Source organism: Euprymna scolopes, chromosome 17 (genome assembly GCF_053919585.1).
Source record: "Euprymna scolopes isolate OS-2025 chromosome 17, ASM5391958v1, whole genome shotgun sequence".
In the NCBI taxonomy this organism is placed as follows: Eukaryota; Metazoa; Mollusca; class Cephalopoda; order Sepiida; family Sepiolidae; genus Euprymna; species Euprymna scolopes.
In genome coordinates, this window is record NC_136498.1 from 13,859,822 (window position 1) to 13,881,168 (window position 21,347).

Consider the following 21,347-nt stretch of genomic DNA (forward strand, 5'->3'; position numbering starts at 1 on the left):
CATTCATGCAAGCAAGGAAAAATATTAGAATCTTACATATAAAAATCATGCGAAACCTGTAATCTAAAATAGTAGAAATATTTTTTGCAATTATAATTTTTTGTGTGAAAATATTAAACAATGTTTAATTCAATGATGATATCGGTAATTCAAGAAATTCATTTTTCTTCGAGTTATATCGAATTCATTAATATCGACTTTAGGGGCTTTTTTTTAATTGTTACAATTTACAATGCTTTATTTTTATAAAAAAGCAAAAATAAATTCATGCATTTTTTTTTTTTAATACTAAAAGCCATAACTTTAGTAAAGGTATTTTTTTGTTTAAACAAAATAGTACATTTCCACTAAGATTTAAGTAAAAATAATGAGTTCATTATATTCCGTGATCATTATTTGATAAATACTGAAAATTTCACTAAAATTGGTTAATTTCCTGATTTTTAGTGAATTTTTAAGTAAAAGGAGGGGTCAAAATACTTATACAGTTTGAGCATCGGCATTCATTTTGTACGTACCTATTAACAGAAGTTAGATGCTAAAGTATGAGAGCAGTACCAATTTGAAAGATGAATTTGGGACGCTAAAACCTACAGAATTGAAAAATGGTCTCAAATCCACCATCTGCCTTTGTTTTCTTTGTTGCACATTAAATTTTAATTATTTTTGACACGGTTTTCCACTCTCCAATTGTATTCTTTAAAATTAATTCCAATTAGTGCATAGGAACAAAAAGAAAGGCATTGGATTTCAGACCATATTTTAATTGTGTAAGTTTTAACACCCAAGATTCATTTTTTTTTTTTTATTGGTATCGCTCTAACACATTAGCATCGAAATTATCCTTGGGAAGATTATAAAAACTCAGGGTTTTTTTGTTTTTGTTTGTTTTGTTAATACAATTTCAAATTTTTTAAATCATTTTAACGTCGACAAAAAAATAAACGTCCTAATAAATCAGAACTATTTTCAATCTTCTCATAATATTCATCCTTATTCAACAAGAAATCTATTCATTTCATAACCATTATCACTAAGTATTTTTTTTTTAATTAATAAAAATAAATACACTAGAAGATAGAGGAGACTTAAAAGTGCGACGCCTTACAAAAAGAATTTATTCAATAGATACTGTCAATAAAATAAAGACTTCCTGTGTATAATGTTAAAAAAAGTTGAAACCGCTCGAGACTAAATATGTTTACCAAGTGAACCATTGAACCAACCGCTTTCCAAACATTTCGAACGATTTGGGGTTTCTTCATCAATTGTTGATGATGCGTTGTTATGCCAACAGCAATATAATTAGCATATGTTAATACATCAAGTAAAAAAAATCGTTGCCGCAAATGATTGCCTGATATTATTCAATGATTTGAATTAAAAAAATTCTTGTAACATTTTTTTATGTTATTCATTGGTTGGCACAGTCAAAAGAAAGAATCATTCAAATTTATCTTTAAAGAAGCTGTACTGGAAATTCGAGATTATTTTGGCCTGAGAAATGCAACATTTTATTCACATTTTATTTGAAACTGAAAATTAACTATTTACATTATTTTGTTGTTGTGGTTATTATTATTATTATTATTATTATTATTATTATTACACTGTCATTATAAAATAATCCAAATCCAAAAAAAAAAAAAAAATCAAAGAACAAAAAAATAAAATCCTTCATCCAAGTTTCTTTTGTTTTGTTTTTTAAGGAAAAGAAAGTTTTTATACAAAAATAAATGTTTTTAACTCAATTATAGAACAGGGGCTATTAAAAACACACCTCCTTCGTCTGTTTAATCATAAACTATATTTTTTAATTTACTTGTTAAATGAAAATATAACTTTGATTCAATGTTTTAATTACTGGCGGCCAAGATGATTATTAAGGTCGATCGTGGATTTGAAACGAACCATTAAATGAATTTTCAACTCGATTAAACTATTAACTTTTTCTTTTCTGCGCATTGTATTAAGTGATTATATTATATATTAATATTAATCGCCTTAACTTAAATCTAGTGTTAAGTTAAATAACTAAAGAAAAATATATTGTTCCACTTCCGTTGATTTTAAATAAATGAAAATTAAAATTAAAAAAAATTTCTTTTTAGAAACTTTAATTATAATTAATAATTAGTGTACGTACACGAAGAAAAGATAGACCGTGAATATCATTTTTTTTTTTTTTTTTTTTCTTCTTCTTCGAAACGTCCCAAATTCATTTTTCAATTTTGTACCGTTTTGAGCACTCTCAAAAATTAGATTTATCCAAAAAAGAAATGCGGGGGAAAAAAATATATTTTTCCACGGTGACCCTATTCTACAATTGAACCACGTTCTGACTCTCGTTCTTTGGAATTAAAGTGAAAATTTGCCTATTTGGGGGGCGTTTTTCGGTTTTTACTTTCAAAATAATTATTAACGAAATAAATTTCGAAAAGTATAATATGAAGGTCATGAAATCAGTCAAATTAATAATTATCTACGAATAGAGCAGCCACGACAAATGTTCGATTCATAAAAAAAAAGAATGAAGGAAGAAATTAGTGTTGTTAATTTCAAAGAATGAACAGATCAGGTGATGAAATTCGAATTTCTTAATATCAAAACAAGTCACTTGATATAACCGTGAAATGTTACTTATCAGCACAAATGAACCATACTACTTGACTTTGGTTTATATAAACTTGAATTTTCATCAAAATTAGCTAATTTAAAATCACTTTCGAAGTAAACACAGTTTCGGGCTATTCTCTACCCCCCCCACACACACACACGCACACTTATTATAGATACAAAAATGGCTGTCCAGAGAGCGTGTACAATTCGATAGAGATTTTTTTCAAGCTTTTAAATTGTCAATTTAAAGGTAATTTTGAGTGGAAAATAAAGTTTATAGGGTGCTTATATAGATCATCCAGTCCACCAATTGGAACGGTAAAATCCGGTAACGAGTTACAAAGGCCGAAAGGCGATTATACAAAATGAAACCAAGGTTCCGGAAATGGAAAAACTTATTCATTTACATTTGTTGCATTACAGTTTTGTATAAATTGTTACCTTTTTAGGTGCAATTTACGAATCGTGCAAAAATTCAGAAAAAAAATATTTATGATGTACATACACGTTACAGAACGAAGATGTCCTATTCCATAGAATCGCGTAAATTAATCAAATTTTTTTTTTTTTTTTCTCACTAAGAAAATCAAAATTTACGATTTTTAACGATTAAAAAGATTTAATTATTTTGAATACAAACAAAATCTCAATAGCCAAATTGAATTGTCGCCCTTGAATTTTAAAACAAAATGGCGGTTCCCGGACCCCTATGTCACTTCTTCATAAAATTTGGTTTCTTTAGTTAAAAAAAAAAAAAAAAAATACTTGATCAATTTATGTGATTTTTGGAATATGACATCTTCGTTCTGTGACAAGTACATACATACATACATACATCACAAAAATTGTCTGTGTTTATGCACTTATGTTCTTAAAAAATAGTATTTGCAAGTTAAATTCAAGTTTTATGATATCCTTTTTATTAAATTGTTAGGTGAAAGTACAGCAAAATTACACACACACACCCCCCCCCCGCCCATGTTAAGAATGGCTTTATTAATAACGTTATTAATTCAGCACGGTAATATAAGTACCATATTTTCTGGGGGGGGGGGTTAAGTAAAAATAATTACAAAATGATAAATACAATACAAATAAATGAAAGTAATTTTTTTTTAATGCAAATTAATAAGTGCTTTTTCGTTTTGTGACACGTTGCGAGATAATCTGGACAGCCATGGGAGTCGATTTATACAAGTATCTTTTTTCGGTGCTCCTGCACTTATGTAACCGTGCTGTTTGTTTGCCTTTTTTCTTTTCTTTTTTAAGAGTATTTTTTAAGTTAGATTCAAGTTTTACGGTATATTTTTTATTAAATTGTTAAGTGAAAGTACAGAATAATTACAAAATACCCTTCCCTCCCCATGTTAACAACGGTTTTCTAAATAATAACGTTATTTCAGTACGGTAACATAAGAACTCTTTTTTTCTCCCTCTAGATCAAATTATTGTATGGTACACAATTGAGAAAATATTAATTACTTCAGTAAAAATACAATTAATTATAATATGACAATACATAAAACAAGAAATAATGATAAGCCTAATCATGTTTTTTTTTTTGTTGTTGTTTGTTTTCATAAATCAAAAACCATATTTTTTCATTTGCTTTTTGACTGCAATTGAAATATTGGCAATAATCAATAACGAATCCGATAATATTATGTCGACAACCTTTGAGATGAGGATTGATAAATTTGACTACTATTCTCATCTCGGTTATTTATAATTGCAACGTTCCCGCCGATGTAACTTTCGATCTATGAATGTATTGAATGTATAGTGTATTTAATTATGTTATATATGCTGAAACAATACAATTATTTAGAAACACATTCGTCACATGGAGAATGATGGGGCGATGGGATGTTCTAATGATTTAATAAACAAAAGATACCGTAAAAATTACATTTAACGTCAAAATTCTACAACAAAAGAATTTTTTAAATAGCATAGTCCGCATTTTGCATAAGTATTGAGTATATTAATAAAGTATGTTTTGGCCTTCCAAGTTTGAAGAATGCATGTGGAAGGTCGGAGTTAACATCGGTTGAAACGTTGTGGACATAACGACCAAGATGAGAATAGTAGCCCAAATACAAATAAATAATCCCAAATAATTTTATAGTTCGTTCATTTAATTGATTCTGAAAACTTGCAATTTTTTAAGTTCATTCACGTTGAATGTTTGTGGAGGAGGTTATATTTTAAGTAGCGCTTATTTCAAAAACATACATAGTTTAACTTGAAACAATCTTTCCGTTATAAAAAGTACAACTTAAGATTATTGGTATTATTATACAAACACCGTGACAGCGAATTAACCCTAACCCTAACCCCCTAACCCTAACGCTGTCACGGTGTTTGTATAATAATACCAGATTATTTTATTATCATTACTTAAAAAATAAAAATAAAAGGGTATAATACAATGAAAAATTAGAATGTTCACTTGTTGGAGTTGGAGTCGTAACAAAAACAACAAAAATCACGAGATCGTTTTATCGCAAGTCTGTTCGTAACCTGATTTTTTTTGTTTTGTTTTTCGCAAGTCAAAAAGATTTTTGTAAATAAATATTCAATTTTAAAATCTACCAGATATCGGTTGTTTCCTCAGTTTTGTTTTAAATAGATTCGCAAAGATATTAGTAATTAAATAGCTGTGCATACACGGCGATGCCCGGGAGTTATTTTACGATGCTAGTATCCGCGCTATTTTTTAAATAGTATTTTCAAGTTTAATTAGAGTTTTTATTACATTATAAGGTTAAAGTATAGAAAGCAAAACACCCTCCCCATGTTAAGAATAGCTTTCTAAATATTTCAGCACGGATCAATAAGTGCACTAGTACCTCTTTTACTATCATTTTTTGTTTCGCTTGGAAGGATGGTGGCTTTTTGTAAGGAATGGGTACCCAGGGGATTTCAGTACTTGCGGAGTCAGTTCTGAGTAATCTCGGGTAAATCCCGGAAATGGCTGAAGTAGTAAAAATATGTATGGAAAGAAGGGCTGAGTTAGGATTAAAGGTACTTTTATGCAGATAACGAACAGTGCTATTTTTAGATTCAATTTTCAAGTTAGGATATCTAAATTGTTAGGTGAAAGTACAGAATAGTTAAAATGTAAACAATGGATTTCTACATAATTTACGTTATTAAGCACAGTTAATATTTTAGCCTCTCAAAAAAAGGGGGGGGGGCAAATCGTAAACGATTTCGGTCATTTCCGAGATTGACGCGGGATTCTCTCTGTCAATACTACTGGGTCTGGGAACTGATTCCGCAAGTGCCAACATTCTTTGAACGTTGGTTCCTTGTATTAAACCAAAAGCAAACCAAAATAATTCCCAACTCAAAAGTCCACAGCAAACGGTTTCCAGTCAGATTCAATTCCTGATATTAAAGATTTCCTGTTTTGGGTCGCTTACCCTTGTCTGTGGTTTGACAAATTTTGACAAGCAATGTAGTTGCCAATGTACTTATATTGTTAGGTGAAAGTACAGAGATCCCCCTCCGTGTTAAAAATAGTTTTCTAAATACTCTTCTGCAGTTTACTGACCTTGCTGAAATATTTAGTTAGAAAGTACTTTCATCTAAATTAAACTGAATGGTTATGCTTTATAAAATTAATGGATATAAATAGCTACCAAAACTTTCGCCACATGAAGATTTGCTAAATAGTTTAAAGAGAGTTTAAAAAAAAAAATAGCATATTCAACAGTTTAAATGCTTCAGAATCCCTTTTAAATTTTGAAGGGTCACGAAATTGCTTTTTTTTAATAAACTAAAAATTCAAACGGCTAATTTTTGCGAATAAGTCAAATGCATTTTGGTAGATTTAATTCTGTATATTTTTAATATAGGATTTTCATATTTCGTTTTATTTTTATTTCAATGCTGGATTAATAATTAAATAAAAGTATGTGTATGTAAAGACGAGAAACACAAACCCACTGACGCGCGAATAAAAATTATCTCAATTTTTTTTTATTATTATTGTAGACATTATATAATTTAATAATAAAAACGAGACATTTAAAAAGTCTCGTTTTGTTTTTAAAATATTTTTTTAGTCTATTTTTAGAATTGTCGGTAAAAACTTATAAAAAGTAAACATTGAGAACTTAGTTTCTAGTAAGACAAAAAATAAACAAAAAAAGGAAAAATAATATATGTAGGTTAATTTTGATAAAAGGGGAATAAAACAAAAACGTTTTTGTTTTATTTTATTAAAAACATCATAAGTTAATATGAAGTTCAACACTTCGCTCTGTTCTTTTATTAAAATCGCTTTATGACAGTTTAAAAATTGGCGATCTTTTAACATTTAATGGAATCAAAAAGGCGTATCTTAATCGTAAATATATGTCAGCAATAATCTAATATGAAACGCAAGGCTGTCCTTTTATTTTATTTTTTTTTTTTTACAAAGAGAAAAATAAATAAATAAATCGTCGTCATTTCAGTAAGAAAAAAAAATAACAGGCTACACCCCATTATTTTCTTTAACACATAGCAGAAGCGCCCATACTCTACAAAGGAGAAGACGATGTCGCGATTAGAAACTCAACACGTTTCCTGATGGATTCATGTATGGATTGTCAACGCTGGTGAGTCCTATTAAGTAAGTACTTACCCAAAAATTGTCGGAAAACGAAGTCATTACTGACATTTCTTTGACATTTTACGAGCAAAAATGGCGTGATATCCTAGGATAGAAAATGGCCGCACTACGCATGTGCGTTGCAAGTCTCGCCGATTCACACGTGGCTTTGCGCGCGGGCGAGCGTAACTTCCGCTCAGCTGACAACAACAACAATACACGCCTCTCCTTCAACAGCTGGAATTCTCTTAGGAGGTCACTCTCCCAGGAATTACCTCCTCGTTCTTGAAACGTACATATTAATTAATAGTAAGCTTTAAAAAAAAATATAGCATGGTTAATTGAACTATGCTTTGTTTTTAGATAGGATTTTCAAATTCAATTTTTACGGTATTTTTTGTTTATTAAGTAAAATTACCCGAATAGTTACAAAAAAAACAAAAAAAAAAACACTCTCCTATCCCATGTAATGGATTTCTAAGTAATAACGTTGTTATTTAAGTATGGTCCATATTCCGTATAAGTACCAAAATGACAAAAGATCACCGCACTCTACTGAATCGTGAATCAGTGCACACCTCACCTCCGAAATATGAGATTCTACTTTTTTTTTTTTTTAAACAACCTTAGCGGAAAACAATTATATTTTAATTTAGAGTGGGGACCAGTTCTGAATGCGAATTAAACGTAAAATGACCACCCATTTCCGAACTTAAGGCTAAGTTTGATTAACAATGTTATAAAAACGCGCTTAAATTAATGGCCTTAAAAGTAAAAAATAAAATTAAAAAAAAACGTACAGGAATATCTACCATAGCACAATTAAAAAAAATTAGTTAATTGCTCTAAAACGCTATAAATGAGCGAATCATTTTACATTTAATTTATATGCAACTTAGCAGTATCAGAATTTTTGTAGGAATTTTTGACACCCCTAACACGATTGCAGCAACAACACTGATTCCCTACTCTAAATTCTAAAATAAATGTGCCTTTTTTTCTATTCCCGCTAAGTTTTACATGGTGTTTGTTGACTGTTTGTTCACGTAATCAGCTAAAAAAAAAAAGAGTAGAACCTCATTTTTTTAGGGAGGAGTAGAGGAGTAACTCATGGTATTAATCTACAACAATACAAAAATATTTCAATATATATATACACAGGTGTATGATGATGCTGTGTGTATGTTGGAGGAATGTGTGGCTCAGGTGTTAATGTGTCCAGAAAGGCTCTTTTTACCCTATCTACCGATACTGTCTCTTTTTTACCACTAATATCTAAGATCAACGTTTTGTCAGTGCGTGAAAGCACGCGATAAGGGCCAGTGCGCCAGTGTAAAGTGGAGTTAGGGGGGGGGGCTTTTACTGCGTCCTTTCTAAGGAACACGTGAGTCCATGTCGATATGGCCAAATCACTAGAGAGGAATATGTGCAAGAAGAAAGAGGTCTATTTGCGTCTGCTACAGAGCTTTATGTGATCGTCTCGTATATATATTGTTTCTCAACCTCGCTATTTGCGTCTGCTACATATATATATATATATATATATATATATATATATATATATATATATATATATATATATATATGTGTGTGTGTGTGTGTGTGTGTGTGTGTGTGTGTGAAAGTTACGTATGCACGATAAATACATAAATATGAGATATTGTCTGATAGCTTTCTTTAGTGATACAACAGGTATTACTGCCAGAGCCTCGTTTTGGTGTTCACGTTCCATTTTGAGCACAAAGCTATGTCAATCTTGGTTAAAGCAGAAGATGGCAATAATCACACCAACCAGCGCAACACAGACCAGCTTTAGAAATGGCAGTATTAGGATTCATACATAAATTACTAAGGTTACCGCAATCAACTTGCTGGTTATGCAACTAAAAACTCTTGACTTTTATAAGCTACTTGGCATCGACACCGTTAATCCACATCATGCATTTAATATTCACAGACAACATGAATTGGAACAAATACATTGAGGATATTGCTAAAGCTACTGTAAGAAAGATGGGCTCCCTCTATCATGTTAGAAAATCACTCACACCAGAGAGTATCCTAGATCTTTACAAGGCCACAATTTGTGTATGCATGGAGTATTGTTGCCACATTTGGACTGGTTGGTATATCTACTAATAGTCTCTAACTCTCAGACAGGGTCCAAAAAGAGTCTCAAATCTAATAGCTCCTGCATTATTATCCAAATTCTAATCTCTGTCTCCTTGTCGCAATGTTGCATCTCTGAAAGATGAGTGACAAAGCCAGAGCAGAGCTTAAACCACGGTAGACAGAACAAACATGATGTTCATTTTTTCCAGTGAGAGAAATATAGGTTTTCATACATGTTATGTGCCGAGATTACTCTCCTTATTTTCTCATCGTAGGTTAACATAACCTGGAGTACCATTTATCAAGGCCTGATAGCCACTCGAGGATAAGCGTTAATAAATGTAAAATGGTAGTTTAGTAATCATTAATGGTGTAAATTTGGGTAGAATTTGATTATTTATGGGGACGACTCAACAAGAATTTGTTTACATTGGATTTGCAGGCTACCATGTTGTATTCAACTGGGAAGCAGATTAGTCTCTCCGCTGGAAGCCATGCAAACGAGACATGCTAATGATGTTGAAAACTGATCATCTCATCAGAAGGTTACCAATGTCTCTGTTTGTTTGAATTACTTATTTCTTAAGCTAGAAAGAATAAGTTTACAAGGAAATAATTATTTAAATATTTAGTTTCTTTTTCCATAAGTAAATTCTCTCCAAATAAAACCTTGTAGAAATCTCAGCAACTGTCTCCTTGTGTCATCTTTCTGATTCAAGCTTGCTGCTGACTATTAAAAAAAGAAATAGAAAGAGATTGAATGAATTAAACGCGAAAGCTACATAAGAGAAGAGAACGCAAAATGCTCATATAAAGCTTCTTTTCCCAGAACTGGCCATCTGTGGAACACTGTTCCGCTGGCCTGCTTCCTGGTTTAATACAACATGGTAGCCTTCAAATCCAATGTAAACAAATTCTTGTTGAGTCGTCCCCATAAATAATCAATTTCTACCCAATTTACACCATTAACGATTACTAAACTACCACCTTACATTCATTAACGCTTATCCTCGAGTGGCTATCAGGCCTTGATAAGTGGTGACTCCTGAGTAAAAGAAAAAAAAAAAGGAACATTTTATTGCTAAAAACGTTACATACTTACAGATCCATGTTAAGTAATCTTTCTGCCCGTATCAGACAGTTATACTTAAAGAATAAAAATATTGTCTAACCAGTTTAGTTTAAATATGGCACTGCTTGTAATGTGGGTTATGCTCCGGGTTATGTTAACCCAGGATGAGAAAATAAGGAGAGCAATGTCGGCACACACCATGTATTGGTGACTTTGAGTGCAGAGAGGCTTTATCAAATGTTGCACTGCAACTGAAACACACGAGTGGCTAACAAAATTATCAATGCTTTTCTGGAATGCATGATAGCAGATATACTTTGCTCGGGTACAGCAATCAGATCTCGTCCAAGGAAAGTGGTGCATGGGCATAAAAGAACTGGATATGTGTTTTTTTTTTGTTTTTTTTTTACATAAGCATCACCACTTACCAAGGCACAGGGGCCACTCGAGGATAAGGGTTAAAAGTGTACAGTAGTCAATTGGACAATATAGTAATTGTCAGTAATGGAAATTCAGTAAATTTGTTAATTTAAGGGGAACGGCTTATCAAGAACTTGTTTACATTGGACTTGAAGGCAACCATATTGTAGTCAACTGGAAAGCAGGAAAACGGAAGACAGTTCCACAGGCGTGCAGTTCTAAGAAAGAAGCTTTGTTCATGGAATCTATGTTTAGGTTTAGGCACAGATAAAGAGTGGGGGGGGGAATTATTGATATTGGTTAGACACAAGCTCGCTGGGCTGACTTTGGGTATGGACCTGGACACTAGTGAAGCTATATGAACATGGCAGAGCTGGATGCCGTGCTAAATGTATTAAACCTTGTGCTTAAATGTTATGCATAAAAGCAGTCATCAATGCCTTTATAAGAAAGTCTCAGTTGAGTACCAAGGTTGCAAACGAGCTGCTCACAATTGTAAAAAACGCATGTTTAAGATGATACAGCACTAGTAAGATCTGAGCAGAATCACACAGATTCTCTGACTTCCAGAATAGCGGCACAATGATTTGAAGAGAGAGATTGAATCCACACAGCTATAGAATAGAAGACAAAGTCTTATTATAACATTTGAAAACAACATTATTGATCATCTTTGTTTACGTGTTAATAAAAGAGAAAAAGTATGGAAAAGAAGAAAAGTGTTAGTATTGGAATAAGTGGGCAAGTATGAATGAAGACAAAAACGTTAGGAACTTCATGTGGTGTTAAATGAATGTCTAGTTGGTAGGGAAGAGAAAAGTGTTCATTTTTTAAGAAAGGATGAATATCCTTTGTATAAGAAAAAGAAAGTGTCCATTAATTAAGAATGTGTATCATGCAGCAGTGTTGAAGTCAGGGCCATGTAGGTATGTGTGTGCATGTGTGTATGTGTGTGTTATAGCAAGTCTAAATGTGGGCGACTATAGTGAATATGTTGAGTTTATAGTGCTTCTTGTCGAACATCTGGGCCGCACGGTCGAGGGTGGGGGATGATTGCTCCCTAAGAGAGAAGATTGGGGTTGGAAGAAGTACTGTGAAAGGAGTTTACATGCTTCAATAATCTGGATGGAAAAGAGGAAGTAGACCGTGTGTTTACCCTTTTTATTAACGTCTATCATGTGCTCAGCTCACTTGAGAAAGGATCTCTGATTGGACAAACCAAAAAGAACGTTGAATGCTTGCACCAATCAGCACCAAGCTTATAAACCAAACACAGATCAAAAATCACAAACTATGAGCTGTCGCTGCTGTTGCTGTATTGGTCATCTATAATCGTTACTCTTGCTACACAGCTAACATGTTCTTTTGCCACAGGGAAGCTGAACCCAACACTGCTGAACAAAGTCCACCAACATAGCGGACATCCTGGAGTCAGGCGAATATTATTATTTGTGTTCAGAATCAAACTTTTCATGCCTACATCAGATGTGAGAAATATCAGACAATAGACCTACCTCTAGTAGAAGGGAAAAAGGAAGGGCTCAGTACAAATGAAGTATGGAACCAACTAGACATGGACATGACGCACTACAGTTCTTGCCATTTTTTGACACTGATTAACTCTGACTTCTCATGTTATTTTCAGTCTGGCAGTTGCTACAACAGCAAGACACTGCATATGTGATGCAGCAAATCAATTCGAATCAGTGTTTTTTTTTTGTGTGTGTGTTTTTTAATGTGACCTCCCACTCGAGATTCTGATAATGATAATTTTTCTGTGGTCAACAATTTTGGCAGTTCATAAATGAATGCAGTATCAACTTCCAACCATGCTGCACATATAAGCCATTATGAAATGGTATAATAGAAAGGTGTTATATGTTGCTGCATGAAAGAGCTGCCCAGTTGTGTATTTGTACAGCATTACCCCCAAAGATGATGTGTCCACCTTGTCAGCATCTTCCAACTTGCTGCACTTATACCAAATCAGAGTAAAAGGGGGCAATTTTATGTCTCATTGAGTTCGTTGAAGGATCTCTACATATTATAGAGAGGGAGACATAGTTTTGGTAAAAAATCGACAAGTACCTTGTATATTAAAATTCAAACCAGGTCATATTACAGAAGTGATACGTCCACAGTTGGCAGTCATCAATAGCATGCCTCAACATAAATTTATCACATCCATTTTTTTAAAAGCCGACATCCATTAATTTCTGCATTTGAAATTTCAAAAATGAATGTCCGTTTCATTAAAAAACGCAATAATAAAAAAAAAGTCTTACATCACACAAAGGTGATTTCCTCACACAAAAAAAATTCTTTATCGAATTAAAAATATAAAACAGGTTTTAGACAATAACCAGTTCCCAAACTCTCTTGTAGATAAACAAATAAAACTATCAACAACTTAAAACAAGCTACTAATATCCAACAAGAAAATCGTCAACCTGTTTATATATATTTATATATATTACCATAACCAGCTACACAAGAACTCAAAAACTGATGAAAGTATTCTAAAAGATATAATCCGTCGATACATGGTTTCCAATGATAACAAAAAAACAAAATTTATTATCTATTATTAAAAACTACAGATGACTAACCTCATAATCAAAAACATTTCACAGACAAATAACTCGTTAGAAAAAACACTGTAGTTTACCAATTTAACTGCCCATTAGGAGAGTGTATCTTTAATACTGCTAACTACATAGGCTATACTACAAACACGTTGTTGCGAAGACTAACTCTACCCATTTCTGACTCCAGTTCAATATTGCAACATTTTTAAAAAAAAACATGGCTGCCATCATTCTGAATTCCAAAGAATCATGGTTGCAAATACTAAAGTTTTACAAAGCGAAAATAATATAAATAGATTGAAAATACTTAAAGTATTATATATAAAGACAGATAAATATTGTAAATTACGAATGTAGTCGAAATATTTTTAAATGCTTAGTGTCATAAATTTTAAATATGTATAAAAAAAAATAATGTAAATATCAATGTGAACCCCCTCCCCCCCTGTTAAAAATTGTCCGCCCACCTAATTCTTAATTAGCCACCATGTATATATATATAATCCAAAACATAATTTTTATAATGCAATTTTAAGAAATAATATGCCTGAGGATGATGGAAGTATTCCGATCGAAAGTGCACGTTAAACAAACATACGGCTCCACCTAAATAATTTTGAAAAAAAACACAAAGAAAGTAAAAAAGAATTCCGTTTTCAATAACATTTGTCTCAATGAAAATATGCTGCCTAAATATACCCAATACACACATACATATATATATATATATATATATATATATATATATACATATATATATATATATATATATATATATATATATATATATATATATATATATATATATATATACGATTCGAGATTGCAAATGTTACATTGGCCTAACTTGTTTTGCAACTGCAGGAATATTGATGAATGTCCATTAGAAGGTAAATGTCTCATTTCTAATGTAATATATAAATGTGATGTAACAGATGATAACAGAATTAGAACATATATTTGGGCTAAAAATTGTAGCTTTAAAGAAAGATTTAATAATCATATAGCATCCTTCAAAAGACTACATGTCAACAATAAGAAGAAAACAACATCACTAGTAAATTGTATTAGGGAATTAAGGAAAAACAAAATTGAATACAAACTGAAATGGTCAATATTGGGCAGTGCTAGTAAATACTCATCAAACAAGTTGGGCCGATGTAACCTTTGCAATCTCGAATCGTATCATATAATAATATCCAAAGAAAACCTTCTTAACAAACGCCAAGAAGTAATTCAAAACTGTTTATATATATATATATATATATATATATATATATATATATATATATATATATATATAAATATACGAGCAAACAGTTAATCAAAACATGTTAAAAAAACACTTTGAAAAAGAGTTAAAAACATATTTAATCTGAAAAGGAAACACTTGATAAGTGGATAGTCCTTAATCCGCGGAGTTTTAAAGAAATACTTTCCTTCTCATCAGAGGGTAGGAATTAGCAAAATGCAGGATCGGATTTTGCATGCAAAAGTATTTGATAAAACATCAAGTAAGTCAAAGATCTTACTTGATAACAAAAAAGTGAAGCAGAGGGAATATGGTGAAGAAAAAGGTGATTACACGTGAATGGATAGTCTGGTGAAAGATAAATAATCCAATGACGGTAAAATCCAAGTATATATGCATATATATATATATATATATATATTTTACATGGTAGTCACCATTTATCAAGGCCCGGGAGCCATTCGGGGATAAGGGTTATTGCATGTACAGTAATCAATGGGATAATATCATAGTAATCATTAGTAATGGAAATTTGATAAAGTGCCTTACTTAAGGGGGCGGTTTATCAGGAATTTGTTTATGTTGGACTTGAATATATCCAAGTTATAGTCAAGTGGGAAACAGGCAAATGGAAGAGAGTTCCACAGTCGTGCACTTCTAAGAAAGAAGCTTTGTTCATGGAATCTACGTTATATATATATATATATATATATATATATATATATATATATATATATATATATATAACTATTTAATTTACTCACATAAAATTAATATACGAAAGTATAGATTTATGCGTAAACTTTAAGTATTTACTTCAAAAGTGCTCAATATGTAGAAATTTACTCTAGGATAGTAATACAAAATAGTTTTAAAACTAACAAAAACAATAGAAAATAAACAAATAAATAAATTAAATAAACATGAATATACATAAACGATCACACATATATGTATGTATATATATATATGTGTGTGTATATATATGTGCATATATGTATGCACACATATATATATTTATATATAAACTAACAATAAAAATAATTTTTAAAAAACACTAACCTAATTTTAAAACAGATCCTTTGTCCGATAAAATGCATGCCCATTGGCTGATAGGAAGGGCGCGGTGGATACTAGAAAGCTGATTGGCTAACTAAAATCTCAATAGAAGAGGAGCATATAAAAACGATACACAACCACAGAATTCGCACATAAGCCTGAGGAGTCCTAGAATGGATGAAACGCGGAATATTCAGTGTAGCTTAATCGCCATATATATTTTATAAATTACTATATATATATATATATATATATATATATATATATATATATATATATATATATATAATGAATTTTTTCTGTTCTGGACTTTACCGTTTTTCTCATTGGATGTTTTCCATATCCTTTTTCTCCCTTTTTCTCCCTTTTTCCCAATTCTTGCTTTTTTAATCTCATTGAATCCCTATAAACTGTCACAATTGTTAAATAATTTTTTTGATGCAATTATGATTAATTTCATATTTGTTTGTTTCCTTTAATGCATTAACCTGCAAAATTTATTGTATATTTTGCAAACTTCTTCCCTCTGATGAGAAGAATTGCATTCTTCGAAACTCCATGGAATAAGATTTTTCTTGTTTATTTGTCAGATAATTAAAATTTTGTATACCTTCCTTACAGGTTTATAAGGTCTTGAAAATTTATCCAAATTTTTAATAACAAGATTTTTATTTTATATATATATATATATATATATATATATATATATATATATATATATATATATATATATATATATATATATATATATATATATTGTGCACTGTATATACAGTTGAAGCCGAAATTATTGGCAACCTTTCAATTTTTACGATTTTGGGAGATAAAACATTTTTTCACTAATTATTTTTATTAAAGTGTTGATGAGCATTTATATCGACCATCTACAGATCTCCTGAAACACTTTTAGTTTATTATAAAATATTCAAAATAAATATTATTACACAAAAACAGACCAATTCAAAAACCTTTGTTTTTAATAACAGCTTTCAGACGTTTTCTATACGACATTACTAAATTCCTACACACATCAACAGGAATATTAAACCATTCTTCCTTGGCGATGTCTTCTAATTCCCTCAGGTTCCTTGGTTTCCCTTTTTTCACGTTCGCCTTCACCACAGCCCACAAGTTTTCCATTGGATTCAAGTCCAGACTTTGACTTGGCCACTTCAGGACGTTTTATTCATTATCCAAAAGCCATTTCTTCACCGATTTCACCGTATGTTTTGGATCATTCTCCTGTTGGAAGACTCAGTTGGTTTCAAGACTAAGGGCTTCTGCAGAAGGTTTCAGATTTTCAGTCAGTATTTTAATGTATCGATCTTGCCTCATGATGCCATCCACAGTGACAAATTTTCTAGTACCATTGACCGAAAAGCAACCCCAAAACATATGGTTTCCTCCACCATACTTCACTGTAGGGACTGTATTCTTTGGGTTGAAGACTTCTCCTTTCTTCCGCCACACAAACGACACATCTCTGCTGCCAAAAAGTTCAATTTTAGTCTCATCTGACCATAAAACTGAACCCCAAAAAGTTGAATCCTTGTCAATAAACTCCAGTGCAAACTGTAAGCGGGCTTTAACATGTTTCTTGGAGAGGAGAGCAATCTTCCTTGGTTGGTACCCCTGAATCCTGTGTGACTTCAGTGCCCTCCTCAATGTCGAAACAGAAATTTCAATACCTTAATCGCTCAATTGTTGGACTACTTTTTTACCAGTAGTTTTCGGGTCCTTTTCCACTTCTCGAATGACTTCTGGGAGAAAGTTTCTTTTTACGGCCTGGACCCGTCAAGTTCTGAATCGTATTGAAAAACCCACACTTCTTGATAATATTTCTCACTGTTGACACAGGGACTTCAAAATGCTTAAAAATGGAGTACCACTACCTTTCATGTGTGCATCCACTATTTTCTGTCTAACATCGAAACTGTGTTCCTTAATTTTAGCCATCTTTGCAGTCTGGTGTTATTGATAAAGTGAAGGATTGACTAATGCACGAAGGCTTTGGAACGTTCTAGAAGATTATGCAATACCCAAATCATAATAAATAAGCATTATTTTGCATAAAATATCGTGAATTCTATGATAAAAATCATTGGTGCCAATAAATTTGAATTCGTCTGTTTTTTGTTATCATTATAGACAGAGAAAAACGGTGGAGAGTAAGACGACTCAAAGAAGAAGCACATATGCTGGGAGACACTCAGTTACTAAGTAGACCTAATGTAGAATTTAAAATGATATGGGGAACCGTTAATTGTAAATAATAGATAATATATACAGTGCACAATAAATAAAAAAAATTTCAGGAAAAACTAATGGACGGTTATCTGGCAATGGTCTGGACTAACAGACACACGGACGTACAGACGCATGGACGCACGGACGCCACTGAAAACATAGGCCCCTCTCTGATAAATTGGGGGACCAAAATAATATATATATATATATATATATATATATATATAGTAATAATAACTAGTAATAAAATAGTGATATTTACAACTAGAAATAAACAATAGGTCCCAACATTTATACTAGAACTATCCTCAAGGACCCATGGCATAGTGGTTAGAGTGCTTGGAAAATTTAATTGCGAAATTGATATTTTCCTGAAGGTTGATGGTTCAATTCAGTCGAAGCGACCAAAAAATACAACTGCAAATTATTTAGGATCTCTATCCAGTCATGTCTGACGGAACGAGAACATGCTACCCCATTCAAAATTCTGTCCAAGTTCATGAGTTCAATAGAAAGATTCCCGAGTTTGGCAAGATACATCTGAAGAAGGTTGAAGGTTACATCAATCGAAACGTTGTAAAAATGACACTCAAGATGAGAACAGTTGGCTGATGAATCCTTTTTTCTTATTAACTATACTGCACAATTGTCCTTTTTTTCCGACTTCAAACATCCTATTGTTTAATTAAAAACAAAGGAAATCATGATAATATGGCTTTATAAAGATTTCAAATTACTTACCTAGTCATACAAGGGTCCAAAATCTAAGTTAATGCCATGGCCTCAGAGATTAACAGTTTGCATGTTTTTTATTTGTTGTTTTTAGTTTTATTTTTAGTTGTTTTCTTTTTATTAAATTATTATCAGCGGATGATCTGCTTTTATTTTTTAGTCATTGATTAAGAAGGAGATATTAAAAACGAAGCTAACTTATTCTTTAGTATGTACGTTGGTGCATCTATCACCATTCTCTCACTTTTAGACACGCTCCGTAATAAAGTCTCAAATCTAATAAGTCCCGCACTGTCAGCTAAGCTCCCTTTGCTTGTTTTGCAAGTACTTTAATGGCATGCGCTCTGGAGAACTCATCTCACTTATGCTACTTCGACGTACATATTATTGACAAGTAGCAAAATTCCACCCCTTCACTATCGAGGTTCCTAGATGCCAGAAAGCCTTCTACTGTAATTATTTCTTCCCTCAGAGGGCTAGACTTTGGAATTCCCTCATGTTCCCTGACTGTACTAACCTGCTGAAGTTTAAATGTAATGTAAACTGACATCTCGCTGCTCAACTCCACACGGTTCCCTGTTAGACATAATCCTAAATAGTAGCCCCTTATATTTCAAGTGGCAATATGTCTTGTTTAGGTTGAAAAAGAATTTTAAAATTATATACTTTTAACCTTCCATCAGGCGACACAATTTATTGTGCCTTTTACTTTTCGCTTTTCTATTTTCCGTTTTCGATTCTAATCACCTTCACTTCATCAACACGTGAAAATAATTCATAGTCAAATCGAAAGCGCTCGTGATAACTATGGAACTGAAGTACTTTTGCCACATCTGGGCAGGAGCTGCTAGAAACACCTTATTCTATCTTGATAGAATTCAAAATAGACTTCGTAGCCTAGTGGGGGATGCCCTTTTTTTCTTCCCTGCAACCTCTTTCCCACAGAAGAGACGTTGCAAGTCTGTCTCTGCTTAATCATTATTCATGGCAAGTGCTCATCTGAGCTCCAATCTACAGTCCCCCTTGCCTGACTTTTACGAAAAGCACTCGTCTAACTAAAACCACTATCAATAATTTCCTCCACTCTTTATCTGTGCCTAAATCTAAGCATAGATTCCATGAACAAAGCTACTTTCTTAGAACAGCATGACTGTGGAACTCTGTTTCGTTTTCCTACCTTCCAACTGACTACAATATGGTCATCTTCAAGTCTAACGTGAACAAATTCTTAATGAGCCATCCCCTTAAGTAATCGAATTTATCAAATTTCCACTACAAACGATGACTACGACATGTTCCTCTTGACCAGTGTACACTCATTAACTCTTATCCTCGAGTGGCCTCTGGCCTTGATGTGGTGACTTCTTTTGGAAAACAAAAAAAAACAAAAAAAAACACGCATATTATTCACACAACGAACATTTTGACTTATAACCACTTCCTCAACTTTATACAAACACGTGTTTCACAAATTTCATGATTGGAAATAACTTTTATATTCTTATCTCTTGTCAAAACAATGTTTTGTTAGAAAATTTCGTTTTTCTCAAATCTTTATTTACAAAACTCTATTCAGGTTTTTAAGTAGCACTTGTGACTTTTCTATTCTCTTAATGTTTCATTTATTTCCATTTCTATATGCATACTCGTCCATTCTTTTTTTCTTTCACTAAAACAATAACTTTTATACTCCAATACATATTAAGTATCAGTGTGTTTCTTGGCTGTACACAAAAACGCTATCATCCTTTAAAATGGCCTCTACAAAAGCCAGAGACCAGATCACATATCTATGTCTCTCATACAGAGATCAAGTGTTAGCCTGTGGAATGGACTCGCTTGATTTCTAAGAAATCACTCTCTCTCTCTCTCTCTCTCTCTCTCTCTCTCTCTCTCTCTCTCTCTCTCTCTCTCTCTCTCTCTCTCTCTCTCTCTCTCTCTCTTACACACACACGCACACACAAACACACACAGTTGTTGAGTATTAATCACAAAAAACACATGCAACTTTATTATTAAATCCCCATCTGGCATCAATTGTGATGGATGGCTCTCGTCTGGGTGAGGCCCCGTGTTTTGACAAGCTTCTGGGTTTGACCTTTACTCCTGATCTGAAATGGAACACGTACATCAAGTCTGTTGCCAGGGTCGCTGGAAAGATGGTGGGATCCTTCTACCGCTCCAGAAGATATCTCACTACTGATGCAATTGTACGTCCAAGGATGGAATACTGTTGCCATATCTGGGCAGGAGCTGCTAAAAACAGCCTATCCTGCCTTGTCAGAGTACAAAATAGACTTCGTGGCTTAGTGGGGGATGCCCTTTTCTCTACCCTGCAACCTCTCTCCCACAGAAGAGACGTTGCGAGCCTATCCTTGTTTTATCATTATTTCCATAGCAGGTGCTCGTCTGAACTCCAATCTCTGGTCCCCCCTCGCCAATCTTTCACGAAAAACACCCGTCTAGCTGAATCCACTGTGAAAAATTTCCCCCACTCTATATCTGTGCCTAAATCAAAACGCGGATTCCATGAACAAAGCTTCTTTCTTAGAACTGCACGCCTGTGGAACTCTGTTCCGTCTGCCTGCTTCCCACCGGACTACAACTTGGATGTCTTCAAGTCCAATGTTAACAAATTCCTAA

At 32.6% G+C, this 21,347-nt stretch overlaps 1 protein-coding gene across 3 annotated transcripts in view; it reads right to left on the reverse strand.

The window, feature by feature from the left end:
- Positions 1-7,418, reverse strand: part of LOC145296668 (F-BAR domain only protein 2-like) — a 218,725-nt gene extending 211,307 nt beyond the window's left edge. For 2 of the 3 annotated variants that reach the window (XM_080142611.1, XM_080142610.1), the window contains exon 1: positions 7,256-7,395. In XM_080142611.1, the coding sequence (XP_079998737.1) occupies positions 7,256-7,291 (36 nt within the window). In that variant the 5' untranslated portion in view covers positions 7,292-7,395. Of the gene's footprint in view, positions 1-7,255 lie in introns of all 3 variants that reach the window. The other variant, XM_080142609.1, reaches the window with a different exon arrangement.
- Positions 7,419-21,347: the final 13,929 nt, after the last annotated feature.